This window comes from Pongo abelii, chromosome 6 (assembly GCF_028885655.2).
Source record: "Pongo abelii isolate AG06213 chromosome 6, NHGRI_mPonAbe1-v2.0_pri, whole genome shotgun sequence".
NCBI classification, from domain to species: domain Eukaryota; kingdom Metazoa; phylum Chordata; class Mammalia; order Primates; family Hominidae; genus Pongo; species Pongo abelii.
In genome coordinates, this window is record NC_071991.2 from 9,039,380 (window position 1) to 9,061,170 (window position 21,791).

The following is a 21,791-nucleotide window of genomic DNA, read 5'->3' on the forward strand; positions in this document are numbered from 1 at the left end:
CAGTTCAGCAAGCAAAGTGACAGATAATATAACAAGATGAGGCTGGGTGCAGTGGCTCATGCCTATAATCCCAGCACTTTTGGAGGCCAAGGCAGGCAAATATCTTGACCTCAAGAGTTCAAGACCAGCCTGAGCAACATGGGGAAACCCTGTCTTTACAAAAAAAAAATAGAAAAACTGTGTGTGTGTGTGTGTATGTGTGTACACACACACACACACACATATATATATATATTTTTTGAGACAGAGTCTCACTTTGTCACCCAGGCTGGAGTACAGTGGCACAATCTCAGATCACTGCAACCTCTGCCTCCCGGGTTCAAGCGATTTTCCTGCCACAGCCTCCTGAGTAGCTGGGATTACAGGCAGGTGCCACCACGCCTGGTTAATTTTTTTATTTTTAGTAGAGATGGTGTTTCACCATGTTGGCCAGGCTGATTTGGAACTCCTGACCTCAAATGATGTGCCCGCCTCGGCCTCCCAAAGTGCTGGGATTACAGGCATGAGCCTCCGTGCTCAGCCTTGTCTGTCTTTATTACAGACATCATAATGGGTATAAAGTAGTATCTCATTGCGGTTTTGATTTGCATTTCCCCCATGAGTAATGATGTTGAATATTGTTTGACATGCCTATTGGCTGTTTGTATGTCTCTGGAGAAATGTCTGTTCAGACATGTCTGTTTGCCCATTTTTAAATAGGGTTATCTTTTTATTGTTGAGTCATAAGAGTTCTTTATATATTCTGGCTGCAAGTCTCTTATCAAATATTTACTCCCACTCTGTGGGTTGTCCTTTCACTTTTTCGAAGGTATTCTATGACATACACAAGTTTTTAATTTTGAACAAGTTGCCAGGCCCGGTGCTGTAATTCCAGCACTTTGGCAGGCCAAGGCGAGAGGATCGCTTGGGTCTAGGAGTTCGAGATCAGCCTGGGAAAGACAGTGAAACCTCATCTCTACAAAAATAAAAATTAGCTGAGCGTGGTAGCACGTGCCTGTGGTCCCAGCTACATGGGAAGCTGAGGTGGGAGGATCACTTGAGTCGGGAAGTCCATGGCTGCAGTGAGCCATGTTCGTGCCACTGCACTCCAGCCTAGGTGACAGGGCAAGACTCTCTTTCGCAAAAAAAAAAATAATAATAATAATTAAATAATAAAGATAAAAGAGCAGGATTGGGGAGAAAAAGTCCAATTTCGCTAATTTTTCTTTTGTTGCTTGTACTTCTGCTGTTGTATCAAAGAAACCGTCGCATAATCCAGGATCACAACAATGTGTGCCTATGCCTGTGTTTCCTTCTAAGAGTCTTAAAGCTTTAGTTCTTTTATGTAGGACTTTGGTCCATTTTGAGTTAATTTTTGTGTATCCTGTAAGGTAGGGTTCCTTTTGTATGTATCCAGCTTTCGTTTTTTTTTCTTCTTCTTTTTTTCTGTGTTTATTTATTTATTTATTTATTTATTGAGACAGAGTCTTGCTCTGTCGTCTAAGCTGGAGTGCAGTGGTGCAATCTTGGCTTACTGCAACCTCCGCCTCCCAGGTTCAAGTGATTATCGTGTCTGAGCCTCCCAAGAAGCTGTGGTTACATGTGTGTGCCACCACACCTGGCTAATTTTTTTTTTTTTTGAGATGCACTCTCGCTCTGTTGCCCAGGCTGGAGTGCAGTGGCGCAATCTTAGCTCACTGCAAGCTCCGCCTCCAGGGTTCACGCCATTCTCCTGCCTCAGCCTCCCGAGTAGCTGGGACTACAGGCACCCGCCACCATGCTCGGCTCATTTTTTTTGTACTTTTAGTAGAGACGGGGTTTCACCGTGTTAGCCAGGATGGTCTCAATCTCCTGACCTCGTGATCCGCCCGCCTCTGCCTCCCAAAGTGCTGGGATTACAGGTGTGAGCCACCGCGCCCGGCCCATACCTGGCTAATTTTTGTATTTTCAGTAGAGACAGGGTTTCGCTATGTCACCCAGACTGGCCTCGAACTCCTGGCCTCCAGCAATCCACCTGCCTTGGCCTCCCGAAGTGCTGGGATATACTTAGTGGGTATGAGCCACCACGCCAGCCAAGATAATCAAGTTTTTCCTGCACCTTTTGTTGAAAACTATCCTCTCCCCATTTTATTGCCTTGGCCCCCTTTTTGAAAATGAACTGACTGTAAATATGAGAGTTTATTTCTGGACTCTCAATTCTATTCCATTGTTCTTTATGTTTATCCTAATTTCAGGACCAGTCTGTCTTGATTACTGTAGCTTGGTGGTAAGTTTTGAAATCAAGAAGTGTAAGTTCCAACTTTGTTCTTTTCAAGATTATTTTGGTTATTGTGTCGCTTGCATTTCTGTATGAATTTTAGGATCAGCTTGTTAATTTCTTTTAAGAAGTCAACTGAGATTTTGACAGAGATTGCTTTGAATCTGTAGATTCACCATCTTTTTAGAGCATTTCAGGGCTGGGCGTGGTGGCTCATACCTGTAATCCCAGCACTTTGGGAGGCCAAGGCAGGCAGATCACAAGGTCAGGAGATCAAGACCATCCTGGCTAACACAGTGAAACTCCATCTCTATTAAAAATACAAAAAATTAGCCGGGTGTGGTGGCAGGTGCCTGTAGTCCCAGTTACTCGGGAGGCTGAGGCAGGAGAATGGCGTGAACCTGGGAGGCGGAGCTTGCAGTGAGCGGAGATCGGGCCACCACACTCTAGCCTCGGCAACAGAGTGAGACTCAGTCTCAAAAAAAAAAAAAAAGAGCCTCTGTATTGGGTAGTTGAAAATGTATAACCTAGCAGGACAGTGAATTTAGAGCATGTGTTTTGTGATCATCTCACAGAGCTTCATAGCCAACTTTCCTATATCTTCTGTTTCCACTTTCCCATCTAAAAATAGGCTTTTGGAGTATTTCCAATTATTTTTAATACAGATGCAAGCTATCATTGTCCTCATTTAAACTACTTGATAAATTCAGCATATTAAGTCAACATTTTTTGTGACATTGTAATTTGAAATTTATAACATTTTCCAGGTTTAAATTTGGACTTGGCTTTTGAAATCTCTATATACATGTGAGAAAGTTAGAGAAATATATAACTGTTTACCAGAAAGCACTCTTAAGTCCTTAGGATTTTATAGCTAGATATTTACCTAGTTCCACAGTTTTATCTGTAAAGCATATAGATGTAGCTTTCCTAAGGAGGGTAGGAAAGTGAGTGTAGGTGGGGACTATTAATGACTGGCCTAAAGTTTGGATCATAGGTCTTAATTTTTTTTTTTTTTTTTTTTTTTTGAGACAGGGTCTTACTCTGTCACCTAGGCTGGAATGCAGTGACGCAATCTCGGCCCACTGCAGCCTCTGCCTCCTGGGATCAAGCGATTCTCCTGCCTCAGCCTCCCGAGTAGCTGGGACTACAGGCACGTGCCACCGGGCCCGGCTAATTTTTGTACTTTTAGTAGAGACGGGGTTTCCCCATGTTGGCCAGGCTGGTCTCGAACTCCTGATCACAGGTGATCTGCCTGCCTCAACCTCCCAAAGTGCTGGGATTACAGGCATGAGCCACCACGCCCAGCCCATAGATCCTAATTTTAATTTTAAGAAACCAATAAAAAGAAAGAGGGGCTGGGCATCGTGGCTCATGCCTGTAATCCTAGTGCTTTGGGAGGCCAAGGCAGGAGAATTGCTTGAGGTCAGGAGTTCAAGACCAGCCTAGGCAACATAGTGAGACCCTGTCTCTACTAAAAATAAAAATTAAATTAAATTAAAAAAAAAACACAAAAAGCAGATGAACTAGAAGGGGTAAAAAAAGATATATGAATACAGGTCTAGTATCCCTTATCTGAAATGCCTGGGACCAGAATTGTTTTGGACTTACGATTTGGGGATATTTGCATAATATATACCATTTGAGCACTGAAAATCTGAAATCTGGCCAAGTCTGGTGGCTGACGCCTGTAATCCCAGCATCTTGGGAGGCCAAGGCAGGCAGATTACCTGAGGTCGGGAGTTCAAGACCAGCCTGACCAACATAGAGAAACCCCGTCTCTACTAAAAATACAAAATTAGCTGGGCGTGGTGGCAGATGCCTGTAATCCCAGCTACTTCAGAGGCTAAGGCAGGAGAATCGCTTGAACCTGAGAGGCGGAGGTTGTGGTGAGCCAAGATCGCGCCATTGCACTCCAACCTGGGCAACGAGAGCAAAACTCCATCTCAAAAAAGAAAAAAATGAAAATCTGAAATCCAAAATGTTCCAGATAGCATTGCGTTTGAGCATGACCTTTTGAGTGTCATGTTGATACTCAAAAAGTTTTGGATTTGGGAGCATGTCAGATTTCAGCTCTTCAGATTAGGGATGCTCAACCTGTATGAGTTTTTAAAAAGTCCGTTTTGTGTAGTATATTTTGGATTAGTTCAGGAAATTACTCTTGAATACAAAGTATTGTGATTTATATTGGCTTTATTGTGAAGGAGAATTTCAGTATAGTTTATCAGCAGAATCAATTTTTTTAATATAAACTAGTGATTCCAGCCTGGGTCCATGATAGCAGTAATGGAAGTCCATAAACTATTTTCAGTGTGTCAGAAAGACCAACAGAAATTTAGATTTAGCTCTAATAATATTGCACAGGTGAATGAAACTGTCAAAACATTTTTACCCTGATCTAAAGTTATTTTAGCTAGGTATAGTAACATTGTTTATTTTTCTTTGGTTAGAATCATTAATTGACAGTTGTACATGTCTCTGGGAAAGTGAATTTTAATCTTAGATTTCCTGTAAAGCATTATAAAATACAGGGTCCAAGTAAAGGTAAAAAAAAAAAAAACAAAAAAACAAAAAAAACAGGAATTATTCAGAGGTGAATTTGAGAACTACTTTTTCAAAAGTTTTTCTTTTCCTTACTATAGTCTGCTTTTAAAACAACTGTGACATGTCCCCTTTTTGGTGACAATTTCAAGTTCAGGTGTTAACTGTTGTTTGACTTCTGTCTCCAGAGATTGCCCTCAGTCCCAATAATCACGAAGTGCACATCTATAAGAAGAACGGGAGCCAGTGGGTGAAAGCTCATGAACTCAAGGAGCACAACGGACACATCACAGGTAAAGGAAGATAGCCGTGAGCTTAGTGTGATATTTCCAAATCAGGCACTCTTCCTTTTAGATAAAGAACCTAATAAACCTAGGTGGCCATAATTTTTTTTTTTTTTTTTTTTTTTTTTTTTTTGAGATGGAGTATCACTCTGTCGCCCAGGCTGGAGTGCAATGGCGTGATCTCGGCTCACTGCAACCTCCACCTCCCAGGTTCAAGTAATTTTCCTGCGTCAGCTTCCTGAGTAGCTGGGATTACAGGTGCGCGCCACTATGCCTGGCTAATTTTTTTATTTTTAGTAGAGACAGGTGTCACCATGTTGGTCAAGCTGGTCTCGAACCCCTGACCTCGTGATCCGCCTGCCTGGGCCTCCCAATGTGCTGGGATTACAGGAGTGAGCTACCGCACCCGGCCCATAATATTTAAAGTCATGCAGCACTTACTGAATTTCCTTAAAATTTTAGAGAAAATACTATAATGATCTCAGTTAAGTGCTTCTTGTAGCCCCAGCTGGTACCCAGCACTCCACTGTTGCTATGGAAAGCACTGAACCTACCGTGAGGACTAAAGAGCTAAAATTAGGAGATGAGACGTGAAATTGAAAGCTAGATAACATGAAAATGTAGACAACACGAAAATGTGCGCCAAACTATTTCCAAGTGTCTTCCAAAAGTTTCCTTTGTGTTTTTAGGGTAAGGAAGACTCTCCAGAATATTGAAAAGAACAAAGTAATATAATAAACACCCATATCAGATAATCGCCACCAGAATTACCAACTTTTTCCCTGTGCCAGGAAGTAATTTCTTTTCCTGTATCAGGAAACTTAAGGAAAAAGGATGTAATAATAAGGAATATTATTCTTGATGATGGTAAAGTCACCTCTCACCAGCAGTCCTATTCCTTTCCCCCGGAAGGCAGACTATAATTTGCTATGACACCATTCCAGTCCATTTTTAATACCTTTACATACATACATATTCATAAACAAGCTTAGGCCAAGCACAGTGGCTTACACCTGTAATCCCAGCACTTTGGGAGGCTGAGGCGGGAGGATCGCTTGAACCCAGGAATCCAAGACTAGCCTGGGCAACATAATGAGAAGCCTGGGCAACATAATGAGACCCCCCATTAGCACGGTGTGGTGGCATGCACCTGTGGTCCCAGCTACTTGTGAGGCTGAAGTGGGAGGATCACTTGAGACAAGATCAAGGCTGCAGTGAGCTGTGATCACACCACTGCACTCCAGCCTGGGTGACAGAGCAAGACCCTCATCTCAAAAAAAAGAAAAAAGAGAAAACAATCTTTAGGACTATTGACTAGTATTTTTTTGAAGCTACATAAATGGCATGATATTATGCATCTCCGGCAGCCTGCTTTTGCATTCATGATTGTTTCTGAGATCCATCTATGTTGCTGTCTAGATCAAGTTTATTCCTTTTAACAACTCTTTAGCATTTTATACCTCACTTATTTACTCCTTCCTCCACTGAAGGACATTTAGGTTGTTTTAATTTTTCTATATTACATGAAAGTGCTGAATAGGCACCCCTTGATTTCTGTACGTATGTGTGAATGTTTGTAGATGGTAGATGTGTTAATACCACAGGGTATGCATATCTGCAGTGTTGCTAGGCCTCATCAAATTGCCATCATTCCCACCTGTCCTGTATGAGAGTGCTCGTTTTCCCACACCCCGCCACATACTTGAGATGGTAAGACTGATGAATGCATGAAAGGTTCATCCATTGCTTCTGTAAGTTGTATTTTCCTGATTAATGGAAAAGTTGAGCATACTTTCAGACGTTTATTAGCCATGAGAGTTTTTCTTCCTTGTGACTGTCCTGTTCATAAATCCTGATCATTTTTTCATTGAGTTTTTGTCTTTTTTCTGTTTGTTTTTGTTTGTTTGTTTGTTTGTTTTGAGATGGGAGTCTCATTCTGTCGTCTAGGCTGGAATGAAGTGGTACAGTCTTCGCTGACTGCAGCCTCTGCCTTCCAGGTTCAAGCAATTCTCCCGCCTCAGCCTCCTGAGTTGCTGGGATTACAGGTGCCTGCCACAATGCCCGGCTAATTTTTGTATTTTTAGTAGAGTTCGGATTTCACCACCTTGGTCAGGCTGGTCTCAAACTCCTGACATCAAGTGATCTGCCCGTCTTGGCCTCCTAAAGTGTTGGGATTACAGGTGTGAACCTTTTTTTTCTTTTAGACAGGGTCTTGCTCTGTTGCCCAGTCACCCAGGCTAGAATGATCATGGCTCACTACAGCCTCAACCTCTTGGGCTCAAGTGATCCTCCCATCTCAGCCTCCCCAGGAGCTGGTACTAAAGGTGTGCGCCACCACTTGGCTAATTTTTTTGTAAAGATAGATTTCACCATGTTGCCCAGGCTGATTTTTTATTCTTTTAGTTGGACTCTGCAATTTTACCTCTAATCACCTAAAATACTGATGAGCTTAGAGACATCCTTACCCAAATGAGAGAACTTAGCATGTTTTGCTATTCTGCGTCCTTTACAGAAGTTGTCCTGCATTCTTCAGCAATAACTCATGACCACCCTTGCTTTGACCAGTGATTTGTAAATAATGCTCTTGAGCACCAGTAGCTGAGTATATTTCCAAAGCAGCACCAAAGACAGCGTTTCTATTTTTGTTGCTGTTCCTTTCCCACAACCTTATTTCTATTAGGTTTGGCGTATTTTCTTAAGTTCCTTTGCCAGTGGCCTCATAGCCTAAGAATAAGAATACTCATATTTTAAATTGGAATTTTAGGCCGGGCACGGTGGCTTACACCTGTAATCCCAGCACTTTAGGAGGCTGAGGCGGGTGGATCACCTGAGGTCGGGAGTTTGAGACCAACCTGGCCAACTAGGTGAAACCCTGTCTCTACTAAAAATACAAAAATTAGCCAGGTGTGGTGGCGTGCACCTGTAATCCCAGCTACTCGGGAGGCGCACCTGTAATCCCAGCTACTCGGGAGGCTGATACATGAGAATCACTTGAACCCAGGAGGCAGAGGTTGCGGTGAGCCGAGATGGCGCCACTGCACTCCAGCCTGGGGGATAGAGCAAGACTCTGTTTCCAAAAAAATAAAAAATTAGGCTGGGTGCAGTGGCTCAAGCCTGTAATCCCTGCACTTCGGGAGGCTGAGGCGGGCTGATCACCTGAGGTCGAGAGTTCGAGACCAGCCTGATCAACATGGAGAAACCCCATTTCTACTAAAAATACACAAAATTAGCTGGACGTGGTGGCACATGCCTGTAATCCCAGCTACTCAGGAGGCCGAGGCAGGAGAATTGCTTGAACCCGGGAGGCAGAGGTTGCGGTGAGCCGAAATTGTGCCATTGCACACCAGCCTGGACAATAAGAGCAAAACTGTGTCTCAAAAAAAAAAAAATTAATTGGAATTTTAGAATTTAAAAGGAAATACTTTTAAATGAGAAAAGGCAAAGATGAAAGACCAAAGAAATCGCCAAAAATGTGAAATATTTAGTTATGTGTTTTTTTCCCTCTACTTCTCTTTTGGGGTCCTTTGAACTTGGGCCTGTTTTCTGTCTAGCTGCTCACATGGCATTTTTTAGATCTGAAATAACTTGTTGGGAAAATCTAAATATAACTCTGGGGCAGGAGATCAAGGATCAGACATATTTTCTCAGAAAGATAGTAATTTTAGGGGAAAAAAATATTCCTAAAGCATTCTAGAAGAAAATCTAGTCCATACTACAAAGAAAAGAAGTGTGGCAAACATCAGGGATATCAGAGTTCTGAGGTTTTATTCTTTTGTGTTAAATATTTTTAAGAAACATGTTTTGTTACCATGGAAAATTTTAAACAGATTTAGAAAAAAGTGGAATAGTATAATGGGACTTTTAAGCCCATCACCTACATTCCACGATTATCAAGTAACAGCCAATCTTGTTCTCAATTCACTTTCTCCTTTCCTGTACTAATTTGAAGCACATCCCAGACATTATATTGTTTCATATTTCAGTTTGCATCTCTAAAAGATAATGATTTTTCTTTTTAATAATAATAAATATTGATCAGGCTTACACCTGTAATCCCAGTGCTTTGGGAGGCTGAGGCAGGCAGATCACTTGAGCCCTGGAGTTCAAGACCAGCCTGGGCAACATGGTGAAACCCCATCTCTACAAAAAATTAGCCAGGCATGGTGGCTTGCACCTGTAGTCCTAGCTACTCAGGATGCTGAGGTAGGAGGATTTCATGAGCCTGGGAGGTTGAGGCTGCAGTGAACTATGATCACACCACTGCAATCCAGTCTGGGTGATAAAGTGAGACCCTGTCTCAAAAAAAAAAAAAAATCTAAAATCTGATAAAGAGGACTGCAAGCAAAGTTATCTTGTAATGAATAAATAAAATACACGTCACTTAGAATACAGTCTCATATTTTCTTCCCTTCAGTGGTACAAAAAATTGAGCTGACATCTCTTGTGGGTAAATGAATGAATAAACTAAACTTTTCATGCTACTTTTTTTTTTTTTTTTTTTTTTTTTGAGACAGAGTCTCGCTCTGTCGCCCAGGCTGGAGTGCAGTGGTGCGATCTCGGCTCACTGCAAGCTCTGCCTCCTGGGTTCACGCCATTCTCCTGCCTCAGCCTCCTGAGTAGCTGGGACTACATGCGCCCGTCACCACGCCCGGCTAATTTTTTGTATTTTTAGTAGGGACAGGGTTTCACCATGTTAGCCAGGATAGTCTCGATCTCCTAACCTTGTGATCCGCCTGCCTCGGCCTCCCAAAGTGCCACCGCGCCTGGCCTAACTCTTCATACTACTGAAGTCACTATGACTTATGGGTAATTGAGGCTTAGATGTATATTTGTCTTTTTTCCATATAAATGTCAAGAATGCTAATTATTAATTTTTAGAGAGAGATCTGTAATAAATATTTATTAGTAATATTTCTGTACTTTTTAATGTGAAATTATATTTATAGAAAATACCTCATCAAGGCCGGGCGCTGTGGCTCATGCCTGTAATCCCAGCACTTTGGAGGCCAAGGCAGGCAGATCGCCTGAAGTCAGGAGTTCGAGACCAGCCTGGTCAACATGGTGAAACCCCATCTCTACTAAAAATACAAAAATTAGCCAGGCATGGTGGCATCTGCCTGTAATCCCAGCTACTCGGGAGGCTGAGGCAGGAGAATCGCTTGAACCCGGGAGGCGGAGGTTGCAGTGAGCTGAGATCGTGCCATTGTACTCCACCCTGGGCTACAAGAGCGAAACGCCATCTCAAAAAAGAAAAGAAAAGAAAAGAAAATACCTCATCAATAAATGTTAAATGAGTCATGGTAAATTTTGCTCTTGGTATCTAAGAAACTGACCTTGAGTCGTGGTATATGAGAAACTGACCTTGACTTTGGGATTCTTCACAGAGGTACCAGATAAGTAAAGTCTCATCAAATAAGAAAAATAAACCTTACATTCAGGTACATATTTAGGTATCTTCCTGGTTTAGATGCAAAGAAACAAGGATTCTTTCACAGGACCTGCATCGTGTAGAAAAGGTTTTCAGTATGGTTCAACTGACAGTGACTTCAGAAGAATGTATGATGAATCACAATATATATTTCTCCCTCTTTACACTAAAGACTATTTTTATTTACCCTGTATGCTGTTTTAGTTGAATGCCATGTAGCAGACTGTTGGTTAATATCAATAGAATGAGGTCTGTTAATGAATACAGTTATTTTCACACAAAAAAAATCTAATAAAGAGGAAAGAAAAAAGTAATGAATCTTCAGATCTTTAGAAGTCTTAGAAATGTGTGAATGGGTGGAAAGAATGACCCCGTTTTAGTTTTGTAAAGTCTGTGATTATAAAACAGCTCTTCTACACGGCCTCATAGACAATCCCGAGTCCAAGACGCTTTGCAGAGAAGCATCCTTGCCTTTCCTTGAGGCAGTGATCAGGACATAGATAGTGGGAAGGATGTGCCTGGGAGGAAGGTCCCAAGACCACATCTCATCCTGGCATGCTAGTGCCACCCACCTGCCTGTGCCACCGTTGTTTGTCATTGACTGGGCAAAGCAGATGACTCACGTCTCACTTGCAGGTATTGACTGGGCTCCCAAGAGCGACCGCATCGTCACTTGTGGGGCAGACCGCAATGCCTATGTCTGGAGTCAGAAAGATGGTGTTTGGAAGCCAACCCTGGTGATCCTGAGAATTAATCGTGCAGCTACTTTTGTGAAGTGGTCCCCGCTAGAGAACAAATTTGCTGTGGGAAGTGGAGCACGACTCATTTCTGTTTGTTACTTTGAGTCTGAAAATGACTGGTGAGTGACAGCTGAACTTTTTCTATCCCTCTCTATAGAATTTACATTTGCACTGCTGTGTGAGGGCTCACCATAACTCCAGTTTTTCTCATCCGGAGTTGTGTGGTTTTTTTCTCTGAAATTCTCAATTCTGTCTGAGCATTTTCCCTTCTCGTGTGCATGTTAAGTTAAATCACACGTTTTTTATATTAACATAGAGCTATTGTGTCCATGTTCTGATCGCCTAACTTGTTTCTTCTGCAAGATGCTACTACTGTTCTCACTCTATACTGCGCAAATTGCTGTTTTCTTACTCTCATATACAAATAATAACCTTGAAAGAGTCTCCGTTCCCTGAGGAATCTTTTTGTTTTCACACCACGATACCTATGTAGGATTCCTACAAATAACAATGTTCTTCTTCTTTTTTTTTTTTTTTTTTCGAGACAGAATCTTACTCTGTTGCCCAGGCTGGATGGAGTGCAGGGGGCGCGATCATGGCTCACTGCAACCTCTGCCCCCTAGTTCAAGCAATTCTCCTCAGCCTCCTGAGTAGCTGGGATTATAGTCACCTGCCATCGTGCCCGGCTAATTTTTGTAGTTTTAGTAGAGACGAGGTTTCACCATCTTGGCCAGGCTGGTCTTGAACTCCTGACCTCATGATCCACCTCCTCGGCCTCCCAAAGTGCTGGGATTACAGGCGTGAGCCACCACGCCTGGCCAATGTTCTTTCTTTAAAGCTTATTTGCCAACCAAATCTGTGTCTTGGTGTAATATTTTACTTGTTTAAACTGTTGAAGTCAAAACTCACCAGAATCTTAGAAGTCTAATCAGCTATTGCACATTTTTTAAATAAATCACTTCTTGCTGACCCAGTCAAAACACAGGTTTATTTTATGGCCAAAACTTATTTTAACTACTCCTTCCTGTTTGTTTGGATAAGGAAACAGTTATTCTCCAGCCTGGCCAAGATGGTGAAACCCCATCTCTACTAAAAATACAAAAATTAGCCAGGCACAGTGGCAGGTACCTGTAATCCCACCTACTCGGGAGGAGGCAGGAAAATCACTTGAACTCGGGGGGCGGAGGTTGCAGTGAGCCGAGATCGTGCCACTGCACTCCAGCCTGGGCGGCAAAGTGAGACTCCATCTCAAAAAAAAAAAATTATTATTCTGTCAGGCATGTGTTCAGCGTGACTGGTAAATATCCTTCAATGTAAAGTTGTCATTTAGTACTAAACTGGCAGTGTTTGTGTTTCTACTAAAAATAGCAGAGTACACATGACTCTTTGTAGCTGTTTTGTTATTTGTATTCTGCTGAAATTGAAAGAAGGGGATTATCATGTTACCTTTGTAATTTAGTAAAACTTCAGAAATTTTAATTTATTCTTCAAACAGAGATTGGAAATTTTCGGTAAAATTGAGTTATGGGCCGGGTACAGTGGCTCATGTCTGTAACCCCAGCACTTTGGGAGGCCGAGGCAGGTGGATCACCTGAGGTCAGGAGTTCGAGACCAGCCTGACCAACACGGATAAACCCTGTCTCTACTAAAAATACAAAAAAATTAACGGGGTGTGGTGGCACATGCCTGTAATCCCAGCTACCTGGGAGGCTGAGGCAGGAGAATCTCTTGAACCCAGTAGGCGGAGTTTGCGGTGAGCTGAGATCACGCCATTGCACTCCAGCCTGGGCATCAAGAGTGAAACTCCGTCTCAAAAAAAAAAAAAAAAAAATTGAGTTACGAATTTGAAACGTACATTTTTCTTTCAAATGTGAAATCAAGGCTAACAAAATGTTACCTGCTGGAAATGATTTGGAAGTTTCATTGTAATGAGATAGGAAACTAACTTCATTAATATTCTCTCAAGGCTAAACTTTATGTCAGCTGGTACTCCTTGCAGTCTTACAAATTTCTACAGGAAACTTTTCTTCTAAGTTAGGCTTCAACCTCAGTAATTGTTTACATTTTTATTCATTGAGAATTATTCTCAAGTATAGGTAAATTGGATTTTATTATGGTACAAGGTATTGTCTTTGAACAAGCTGTATGTTTAGGGCAGTTTTTCAGCTGTAGAACATTTATTTCATATTTCATAGGAGTACTTTAAAACAACTTCTCAGAAGCTTATAATTCAGCCATATGAACTAATTATTTTGCTTGCCATCTTTTCCTTAATTAAAAAAATTGCATTATAAAGGCCAGGCATGGTAGCTCACGCCTGCAATCCCAGCACTTTGCGAGGCCAAGGCAGGCGGATCACGAAGTCAAGAGTTCGAAACCATCCTGGCCAACATGAAGAAACCCCATCTCTACTAAAAATACAAAATATTAGCCAGGCATGGTAGCGCATGCCTATAATCCCAGCTACTTGGGAGTCTGAGGCAGGAGAATCGCTTGAACCAGGGAGGTGGAGGTTGCAGTGAGCCGAGACCATGCCACTGCACTCCAGCCTGGGCAACAGAGCAAGACTCTGTCTCAAAAAATATATATACATTATGAAACAATTCGAAATACTGTCTTTTTCTCCTTTTTTAGAGACTTTGTGGGGGATTTTGGTTTTTTATTTTATTTATTTATTTATTTATTGAGACAGGGTTTCTCTCTGTCACCCAGTCTGGAGTGCAGTGGTACAAACACAGCTCACTGCAGTCTCCAACTCCTGGGATCCAGCAGTCTTGCCACTTCAGCCTCCCAAGTAGTTGGGACTACAGGTTTGCATCACCACACCTGGCTAATTTTTTGATTATTTGTGGAGACAGGTTCTCACTTTTCTTGCCCAGGCTGATCTCAAATTCTTGTACTCAAGCAATCCTTCTGCTTTGGTCTCCCAAAGTGCTGGGAGTATAGTTGCAAGCCTCTGCACCTGTCTGTCTTTTTCAGAATGAACTTCTTCAGATAGGATACTAAGAAAGTGATTCTGTAGCCAGGCGTGGTGGCTCATGCCTGTAATCCTAGCACTTTGGGAGGCTAAGGCAGGCCGATCGCCTGAGACCACGAGTTTGAGACCAGCCTGGCCAACATGGTGCAAGCTAATCTCTTCTAAAATTATAAAAATTAGCCGGGTGTGGTGGCGTGAGCCTATAATCCCAGCTATCGGGAGGCTGAGGCACAAGAATTGCCTGAACACAGGAGGCGGAGGTTGCAGTGAGCTAAGATCTTGCCACTGCACTCCAGCCTGGGCGACAGAGTAAGACACTGTCTCAAAAAAAAAATAAATAAAAGAAAGTGATTCTCGCTTGACCCCAGGAGGTGGAGGTTGCGGTGAGCTGAGATCGCGCCATTGCACTCCAGCCTGGACAACAAGAGCGAAACTCCGTCTCAAAAAAAAAAAAAAAAGAAAGTGATTCTATCGAAAGGTAATTTAGCATTCAAGGAAAGGCATTGGCTCAATATTTAGTCTCCCAACTGTTGAGCAACCAGATGTGATTGGTTTTTAAACAGCACTTTGGGGCAGAAATGAATTAGTTAAGCCAAAATACTGACTGGTCCTAGACATAAATCATCTTTTTTGGATGGTGCTAGAGAACTAGAGGCTAATCCCCAACATGAGGTTCTTCTAATTTCTTGGTTGTGATTTTTCAGTGAAAGAAATTAAAAAGAATTTGCAGATTCATGGAGACTTGGGAAGGATATTAAGCTGTCTTACAACCCCAAATTCACCAAAAATGGAATAGCAAATCACTGAATATTCATAATAAAAATTGAAGTATTTTCAAACTTCAGTTTTTATCTCAGAGGTTAACGTCATATGTAATCTGAAATCTCACGAAAAAGTAACTGAGTTAATCAATATCTATGCTTACTAATGAGGACCACTGAAAACCAGCTGTTGTGCTGAGAACATCAGGGCCAGGAGTGGAGAAGGGCCTGTTCATGGTTCTTTTCCTTTCTGTCCTTTAGAAATCCACCTTGTCATCTGGGCATAGTGGCTCATGCCTGTAATCCCAGCACTTTGGGAGGCTGAGGCCGGTAGATCGCTTGAGCCCAAGAGTTTGAGACCAGCCTGGGCAACATGGAGAAATCTCATCTCTACAAAAAATACAAAATTTAGCCAGTCTCAGATCATAACCCAGTCTCAAAAAACCTTGTCTCTGGCAGAAGGCCTGGTGACTGACAGAAGAACATTGAATGCTCTGTTACTTTTCTATAGAATCTTTTTTTATAGAAACCTATCTGAAAAAAGTTTATTCTGAAAAAGATAATATTCTGAATTGTTTTATAATTTTTTTTTTAATTAAGGAAAAGTGTGGCATACTTAGGTGTTTTCACCCAACATACATTTGTAGGTCATTTGGGGATGCTGGTTGAGTGGATAAACTGAAACAGTTTTCCCCTCTCATAGGTGGGTGAGCAAGCACATTAAAAAGCCGATTCGCTCCACAGTCCTCAGCTTGGATTGGCATCCCAACAACGTTTTGCTGGCAGCAGGATCATGTGACTTCAAATGCAGGTGGGAACCAGTGAGAACTGATAGACTTGAGCCGTGTATTCTTCATCCTTCAACAAATAATTTTGGGTTCTCTTTCTTTGTTTTTTGTTTTGTTGTTGTTGTTGTTGTTTTGAGACAGGGTCTCACTCTCACCCAGGCTGGAGTGCAGTGGCACCATCATAGCTCACTGCAGCCTCCAATTCCTGGGCTCAAGCGATCCTCCAGCCTCAGCCTCCAGAGTAGTTGGGACTACAGGCGTATGCCACCACACCTGGCTAATTTTTTAAACATTGTTTTTATTCTTTGTAGAGACAGGGTCTTGCTGTGTTGCCCGGGTTGGTCTTGAACTCCTGGCCTCAAGTGATCCTCCCTCCTTGGCCTCCTAAAGTGCTGGGATTACAGGCATGAGCCAGTGTGCCTGGCCTGTAAGGTTCCTTTTCTTTGCAAGGTACTGCGCTAGGCACTGTGAGGGACTCAAAAATGAGGCCTGGTGCTGTGGCTCACACCTGTAATCCCAGCACTTTGGGAGGCCGAGGTGGGCGGATCACCTGAGGTCGGAAGTTCAAGACCAACTTGGCCAACATGGTGAAGCCCCGTGTCTACTAAAAATACAAAAGAGGCCAGGCGCAGTAGCTCACGCCTGTAATCCCAGCACTTTGGGAGGCTGAGGTGGGTGGATCACAAAGTCAGGAGATCGAGACCATCCTGGCTAACACAGTGAAACCCCGTCTCTACTAAAAAATACAAAAAATTAGCCAGGCATGGTGGCGGGTGCCTGTAGTCCCAGCTACTCGAGAGGCTGAGGCAGGAGAATGGTGTGAACTCGGGAGGCGGAGCTTGCAGTGAGCTGAGATCGCACCACTGCACTCCAGCCTGGGCGACAGAGCGAGACTCTGTCTCAAAATAAATAAATAAATAAATAAATAAAAGTTAGCCTGGTGTGGTCACATACGCCTGTAATCCCAGCTACTTGGGAGGCTAGGGCATGAGAATCATTTGAACCCGGGAGGTGGAGGTTGCAGTGAGCTGAAATCACACCACTGCACTCCAGCCTGGGCGACAGAGTGAGACTCCATCTCAAAAAACAAACAAAAACAAAACAAAAAAATGGAAGCAGCTTGTGATCTAGAAAAGGAGCTCAAGCATGGTGATTAAAAGAACAAGTTCATAAGTCACTGAGGTAAAAAGAAATCCACTTGGAAGTGGGGTAGGAAGGAGAAGCAAGGGTTGGGGCCAGCGAAGATTTCCTTAAGTGTAAGAATATCTATGGTTTAGAGGGGAGGATTAGCATGTACTCTCTCTGTCTCTGTCTCTGTCTGTTTCTCACCATCTCTTTCTGTCTCTCCCTTTCTCCCTGTCTTTCTTGACAACAGTATTTTTCTTATTTCATATTCCTGGCAGCAGTCTCTGCAAATTCCAAAGTGAAACGATTAATAAAACATAGCTAAACAGTGCACTGCTAAGCTGTTATTGTGCTTTTCTTTCAGTTAAAGCTTTTTATTTTGTCATTAGCTTGAAGCTAGAAGAAATGCAGCCACTTTGCTAAGAACTTTAAGGATCATACCATGGAATTCCATGTAATTGCTTTTTAAAGTTGTTCTTTCTCAAGAATATGCTTTTTTCCCTTTAGCTGAAAGGAAAGCAAAGCAAATAAATGTTGCTTTGTGTTGACTATATGGTAGGTTGGGAGATGAGGTGCACTTTTTTTTTTTTTTTGAGACAAGGTCTTGCTGTGTCACCCAGGCTGGAGTGTGGTGGTGCGATCATAGCTCCCTGCAGCTTCAACCTCCCGGACTCAAGCAATCCTCCCACCTCAGCCTCCTGAGTAGCTGGGACCACAGGCATGAGCCACCATGCCTAGCTGATTTTGTTTATTTTTTGTAGAGATGGGGTCTCACTATGTTGCCCAGGCTGGTCTCAAACTCCTGGCCTCAAAGAATCCTTCTGCCTTGGCCTCCCAAAGTGCTGGGCTTACAGGGATGAGCCACTACACTCAGCTAGGATACACTTTCTTCAGTAACTGTGGAGAATTCCCAGAAAACCAGGCTAGTGGTTTATATCCAGGAATACTCAAAGCTTAAAAAGAGAGAGAGAGATGTGGTGGAGTTTGGCGGAGAAGATGGAGGTCATGAGAGTGTCCAGGCACTTGATATTCTGGACCTGTGTTACTTGTGATTTCTTAACCAGAGTCATTGGAAAATAGAACTAGGTGGCACTAACCCACACCACCTGGATTCTTTGATGGTTGTGAAAATAGGTTGCAGTTATTTTGTTAATATTAATTTCCCCGAGTTTCTCTGTCACAAAAGCTGGAGTGCAGTGGTGTGATCTTGGCTCACTGCAACCTCTGCCTCCCAGGTTCAAGCGATTCTCATGCCTCAGCCTCCCAAGCAGCTGGGATTGCAGGCATGCACCACCATGCCTGGCTAATTTTTTTTTTGGTATTTTAGTAGAGACGGGGTTTCACCATATTGTCCAGGCTGGTCTCAAACGCCTGGCCTCGAGCTATCCACCTGCCTCGGCCTCCCAAAGTGCTGGAGTTACAGGCATGAGCCACTGCGCCTGGCCCAGTCCTGTGGGTATGGGTCTGTCCCATTCGTGTTCCCGAGTTGGTGGCTGAGAGCCACTGGTTCTTTCTTGGCCTTCTAAGACTAAAGCAGCCGCTGTCATGATGCAGATTTAAAGCACAGTGTTTCTACTGTCTCGTCATATAACCTCATATAACTCACAGTCCTCTGCCAGGCATCTTCCAGAGCCTCTGTACTGCCATTGTCATTTGGGGTGGTAAGGGGGATACCTCGGTTCTTTTAGGGAGCCTTTAGGTTCAGCAGTTTTTTGAAGAGAAGAAGGTGTACAAAGTAGAAATCACATTGGAGGGCGAAAGGGCCCTAAAGGGTAGATTTCCAGCCGTTCCCCTTTGCCCTTAACTCTGGACCAAAACATCCTCACACATAGCTGTGTGGAATTAGATAAAAGAGTGAGTTACTGGAAACGGGCGACATCACCTATAAAGGACCTGCCTCCATCTTAAGCTATTCCTGCCACAGAGACTGGACAGTGGGCCTGAGGGTCTAGGGAGCCTGCCCACTCCTTGTCACCGGCCTCCCTTGGCTTTCTCTTGGGGTACGTTTTTAAAAGGGTCAACACCATTAGTTTCTTGCGGGGTGGCAAATAGTTTCCGCTCTCCCACCGTTGACGGTGCAGGCTTCCTGGAGTACTGTGTAGACAGTGATGGTAAGGTAGACAGGAAATGCTGTGGCCATTTAGCAAGGTCTCATGTGGGCAAGGGAGGGATGGGACAGCAAGATCTCCCCAGAATGTGCAGTTCATGAGGACAGGTCTTTTGTGGTCACTACTTCAGAACCTGGCACCCAGAGCCTGACACACAGTAGGTGCTTTGATAGTATCTAGAGTATGGATTAGCTAGGCGCAGTAGCACACATCTGTAATCCCAGCACTTTGGGAGGCTGAGGCAGGAGCATTACCTGATCCCAGGAGTTTGAGACCAGCCTGGGCAACATAGCAAGACCCCATCTCTACAAAAAATTTTAAAATATTAGCTGGGCATAATATGAACCTGTAGTCCCAGCTACTCGAGAGGCTGAGGCAGGAGGATCACTTGAGCCCAGGAGTTAGCTGCAGTGAGCTTTGATCACATCACTACACTCCATCCCAGGCAACAGAGCCAGACCCCCATCTCTTAAAAAAAAAAAAGTTGGGGGGGGTGGTCAGGCGTGGTGCCTCATGCCTGTAATCCCAGCACTTTGGGAGGCCAAGGCAGGTGAATCACCTGAGGTCAGGAGTTCAAGACCAGCCTGGTCAACATGGTGAAACCTTGTCTCTACTAAAAATACAAAATTAGCCAGGCGTGGTGGTGCATGCCTGTAATCCCAGCTACTTGGGAGGCTGAGGCAGGAGAATCACTTGAACCCAGGAGGTGGAGGTTGTGGTGAGCCAAGATCATGCCATTGCACTGCAGCCTGGGCAACAAGAGCAGAACGTTGTCCCCCAAAAATATATACTAGAATATGGATTTGTCAAACTTGGGTTGGCCTGTAGAGACCTCTAACAATAATTCTGTTACTTGAGAGGTTTGAATATCTGAATGTACCTATCATGATTTATTTTTTATTTTATTTTATTTTATTTTTGAGATGGTGTCTCGCTCTGTCGCCTAGCCTGGAGTGCAGTGGCACGATCTTGGCTCACTGCAAGCTCTGCCTCCTGGGTTCACGCCATTCTCCTGCCTCAGCCTCCCAAGTAGCTGGGACTACAGGCACCCGCCGCCACACCTGGCTAATTTTCTGTATTTTTAGTAAAGACGGGGTTTCACTGTATTAGCCAGGATGGTCTCGATTTCCTGACCTCGTGATCCGCCCGCCTCAGCCTCCCAAAGTGCTAGGATTACAGGTGTGAGCCACCGCGCCTGGCCTTATTTATTTATTTATTTATTTATTTATTTATTTATTTATTTATTGAGATGGAGTTTCACTCTTGTCGCCCAGGCTGGAGTGCAATGGCGCGATCTCGGCTCACTGCAATCTCCACCTCCCGGGTTCACGCGATTCTCCTGTCTCAGCCTCCTGAGTAGCTGGGATTACAGGCATGTGCCACCACGCTTGGCTAATTGTGTATTTTTAGTAGAGATGAGGTTTCTCCATGTTAGTCAGGCTGGTCTCGAACTCCCGAGCTCGGGTGATCCACCCACCTAGGCCTCCCAAAGTGCTAGGATTACAGGCCTGAGCCACCGTGCCCAGCTCATGTTTTATTTTTTTTTTAATGAGTCAACCTCTTTGCATTTTGAGATTCCTTGTGGCAGCTGCCTATGGCCTGTTTCTATATACGTATATTTTCATTTGCTTTTTCCTTTTCTCTCTGCCCTTTAAACAGAGTGTTTTCTGCCTACATCAAAGAAGTGGATGAAAAGCCAGCCAGCACGCCCTGGGGCAGCAAGATGCCTTTTGGGCAGCTGATGTCGGAGTTTGGTGGCAGTGGCACTGGTGGCTGGGTCCACGGGGTCAGCTTCTCTGCCAGTGGGAGCCGCCTGGCCTGGGTCAGCCATGACAGCACCGTGTCTGTTGCTGATGCCTCAAAAAGTGTGCAGTGAGTATTTGCCTTTCATTTGGAAGGTAGGGAACAAGGGGTGGGATCTCTCACCAGCTATACCAGGACTGCCCTTCCTGGGGTGTTAGCACAGGGCACAAACATAAAAACCTTAATCAGGCCAGGCGTGGTGGCTCATGCCTGTAATCCCAGCACTTTGGGAGGCCGAGGTGTGTGGATCACAAGGTCAGGAGTTCAAGACCAGCCTGGCCAAGATGGTGAAACCCTGTCTCTACTAAAAATAAAAAAATTAGCCAGGTGTGGTGGCAGGCACCTGTACTCCCAGCTACTCGGAAGGCTGAGGCAGAGAATTGCTTGGACCTGGGAGGTGGAGGTTGTAGTAAGCCGAGATCATACCACTGCACTCCAGCCTGGGCAACAGAGCGAGACTCCGTCTCAAAAAAAAAGGACCTCAATCAAAACTGCAGGCAGGCAGGCCTTGGTGGCTCACGCCTACAATCCCAGCACTTTGAGAGGCTGTTGGCAGATCACCTGAGGTCAAGAGTTCAAGACCAGCCTGGCCAACATGGTGAAACCCCGTCTCTACTAAAAATACAAAAATTAGCCTTGTCGGGCACAGTGGCTCACACCTGTAATCCCAGTACTTTGGTAGGCCATAGGTGGATCACCTGAGGTCAAGAGTTCAATACCAGCCTGGCCAACGTGGTGAAACCCTATCTCTACTAAAAATACAAAAATTAGCCGCAGTAGCTCACATCTGTAATCCCAGCACTTTGGGAGGCTGAGGCAGTCGGATCACTTGAGGTCGGGAATTTGAGACCAGCCTGACTAACATGGAGAAACCCCATCTCTACTAAAAATACAGAAAATGAGCTGGACGTGGTGGCACATGCCTGTAATCCCAGCAACTCAGGAGGCTGAGTCAGGAGAATTGCTTGAACCCAAGAGGCGGAGGTTGCAGTGAGCCAAG

The 21,791-nt window shown here is 43.9% G+C and overlaps 1 protein-coding gene across 1 annotated transcript in view; it reads left to right on the forward strand.

The window, feature by feature from the left end:
• The window catches only part of ARPC1A (actin related protein 2/3 complex subunit 1A), a 41,134-nt gene that overhangs the window by 8,017 nt on the left and 11,326 nt on the right, over window positions 1-21,791 (forward strand). Inside the window, exons 3-6 of the mRNA XM_024249556.2 lie at window positions 4,966-5,070; window positions 11,126-11,348; window positions 15,671-15,778; window positions 20,648-20,860. Coding sequence (XP_024105324.1) covers window positions 4,966-5,070; window positions 11,126-11,348; window positions 15,671-15,778; window positions 20,648-20,860 — 649 coding nt within the window. The remainder of the gene's footprint in view (window positions 1-4,965; window positions 5,071-11,125; window positions 11,349-15,670; window positions 15,779-20,647; window positions 20,861-21,791) is intronic.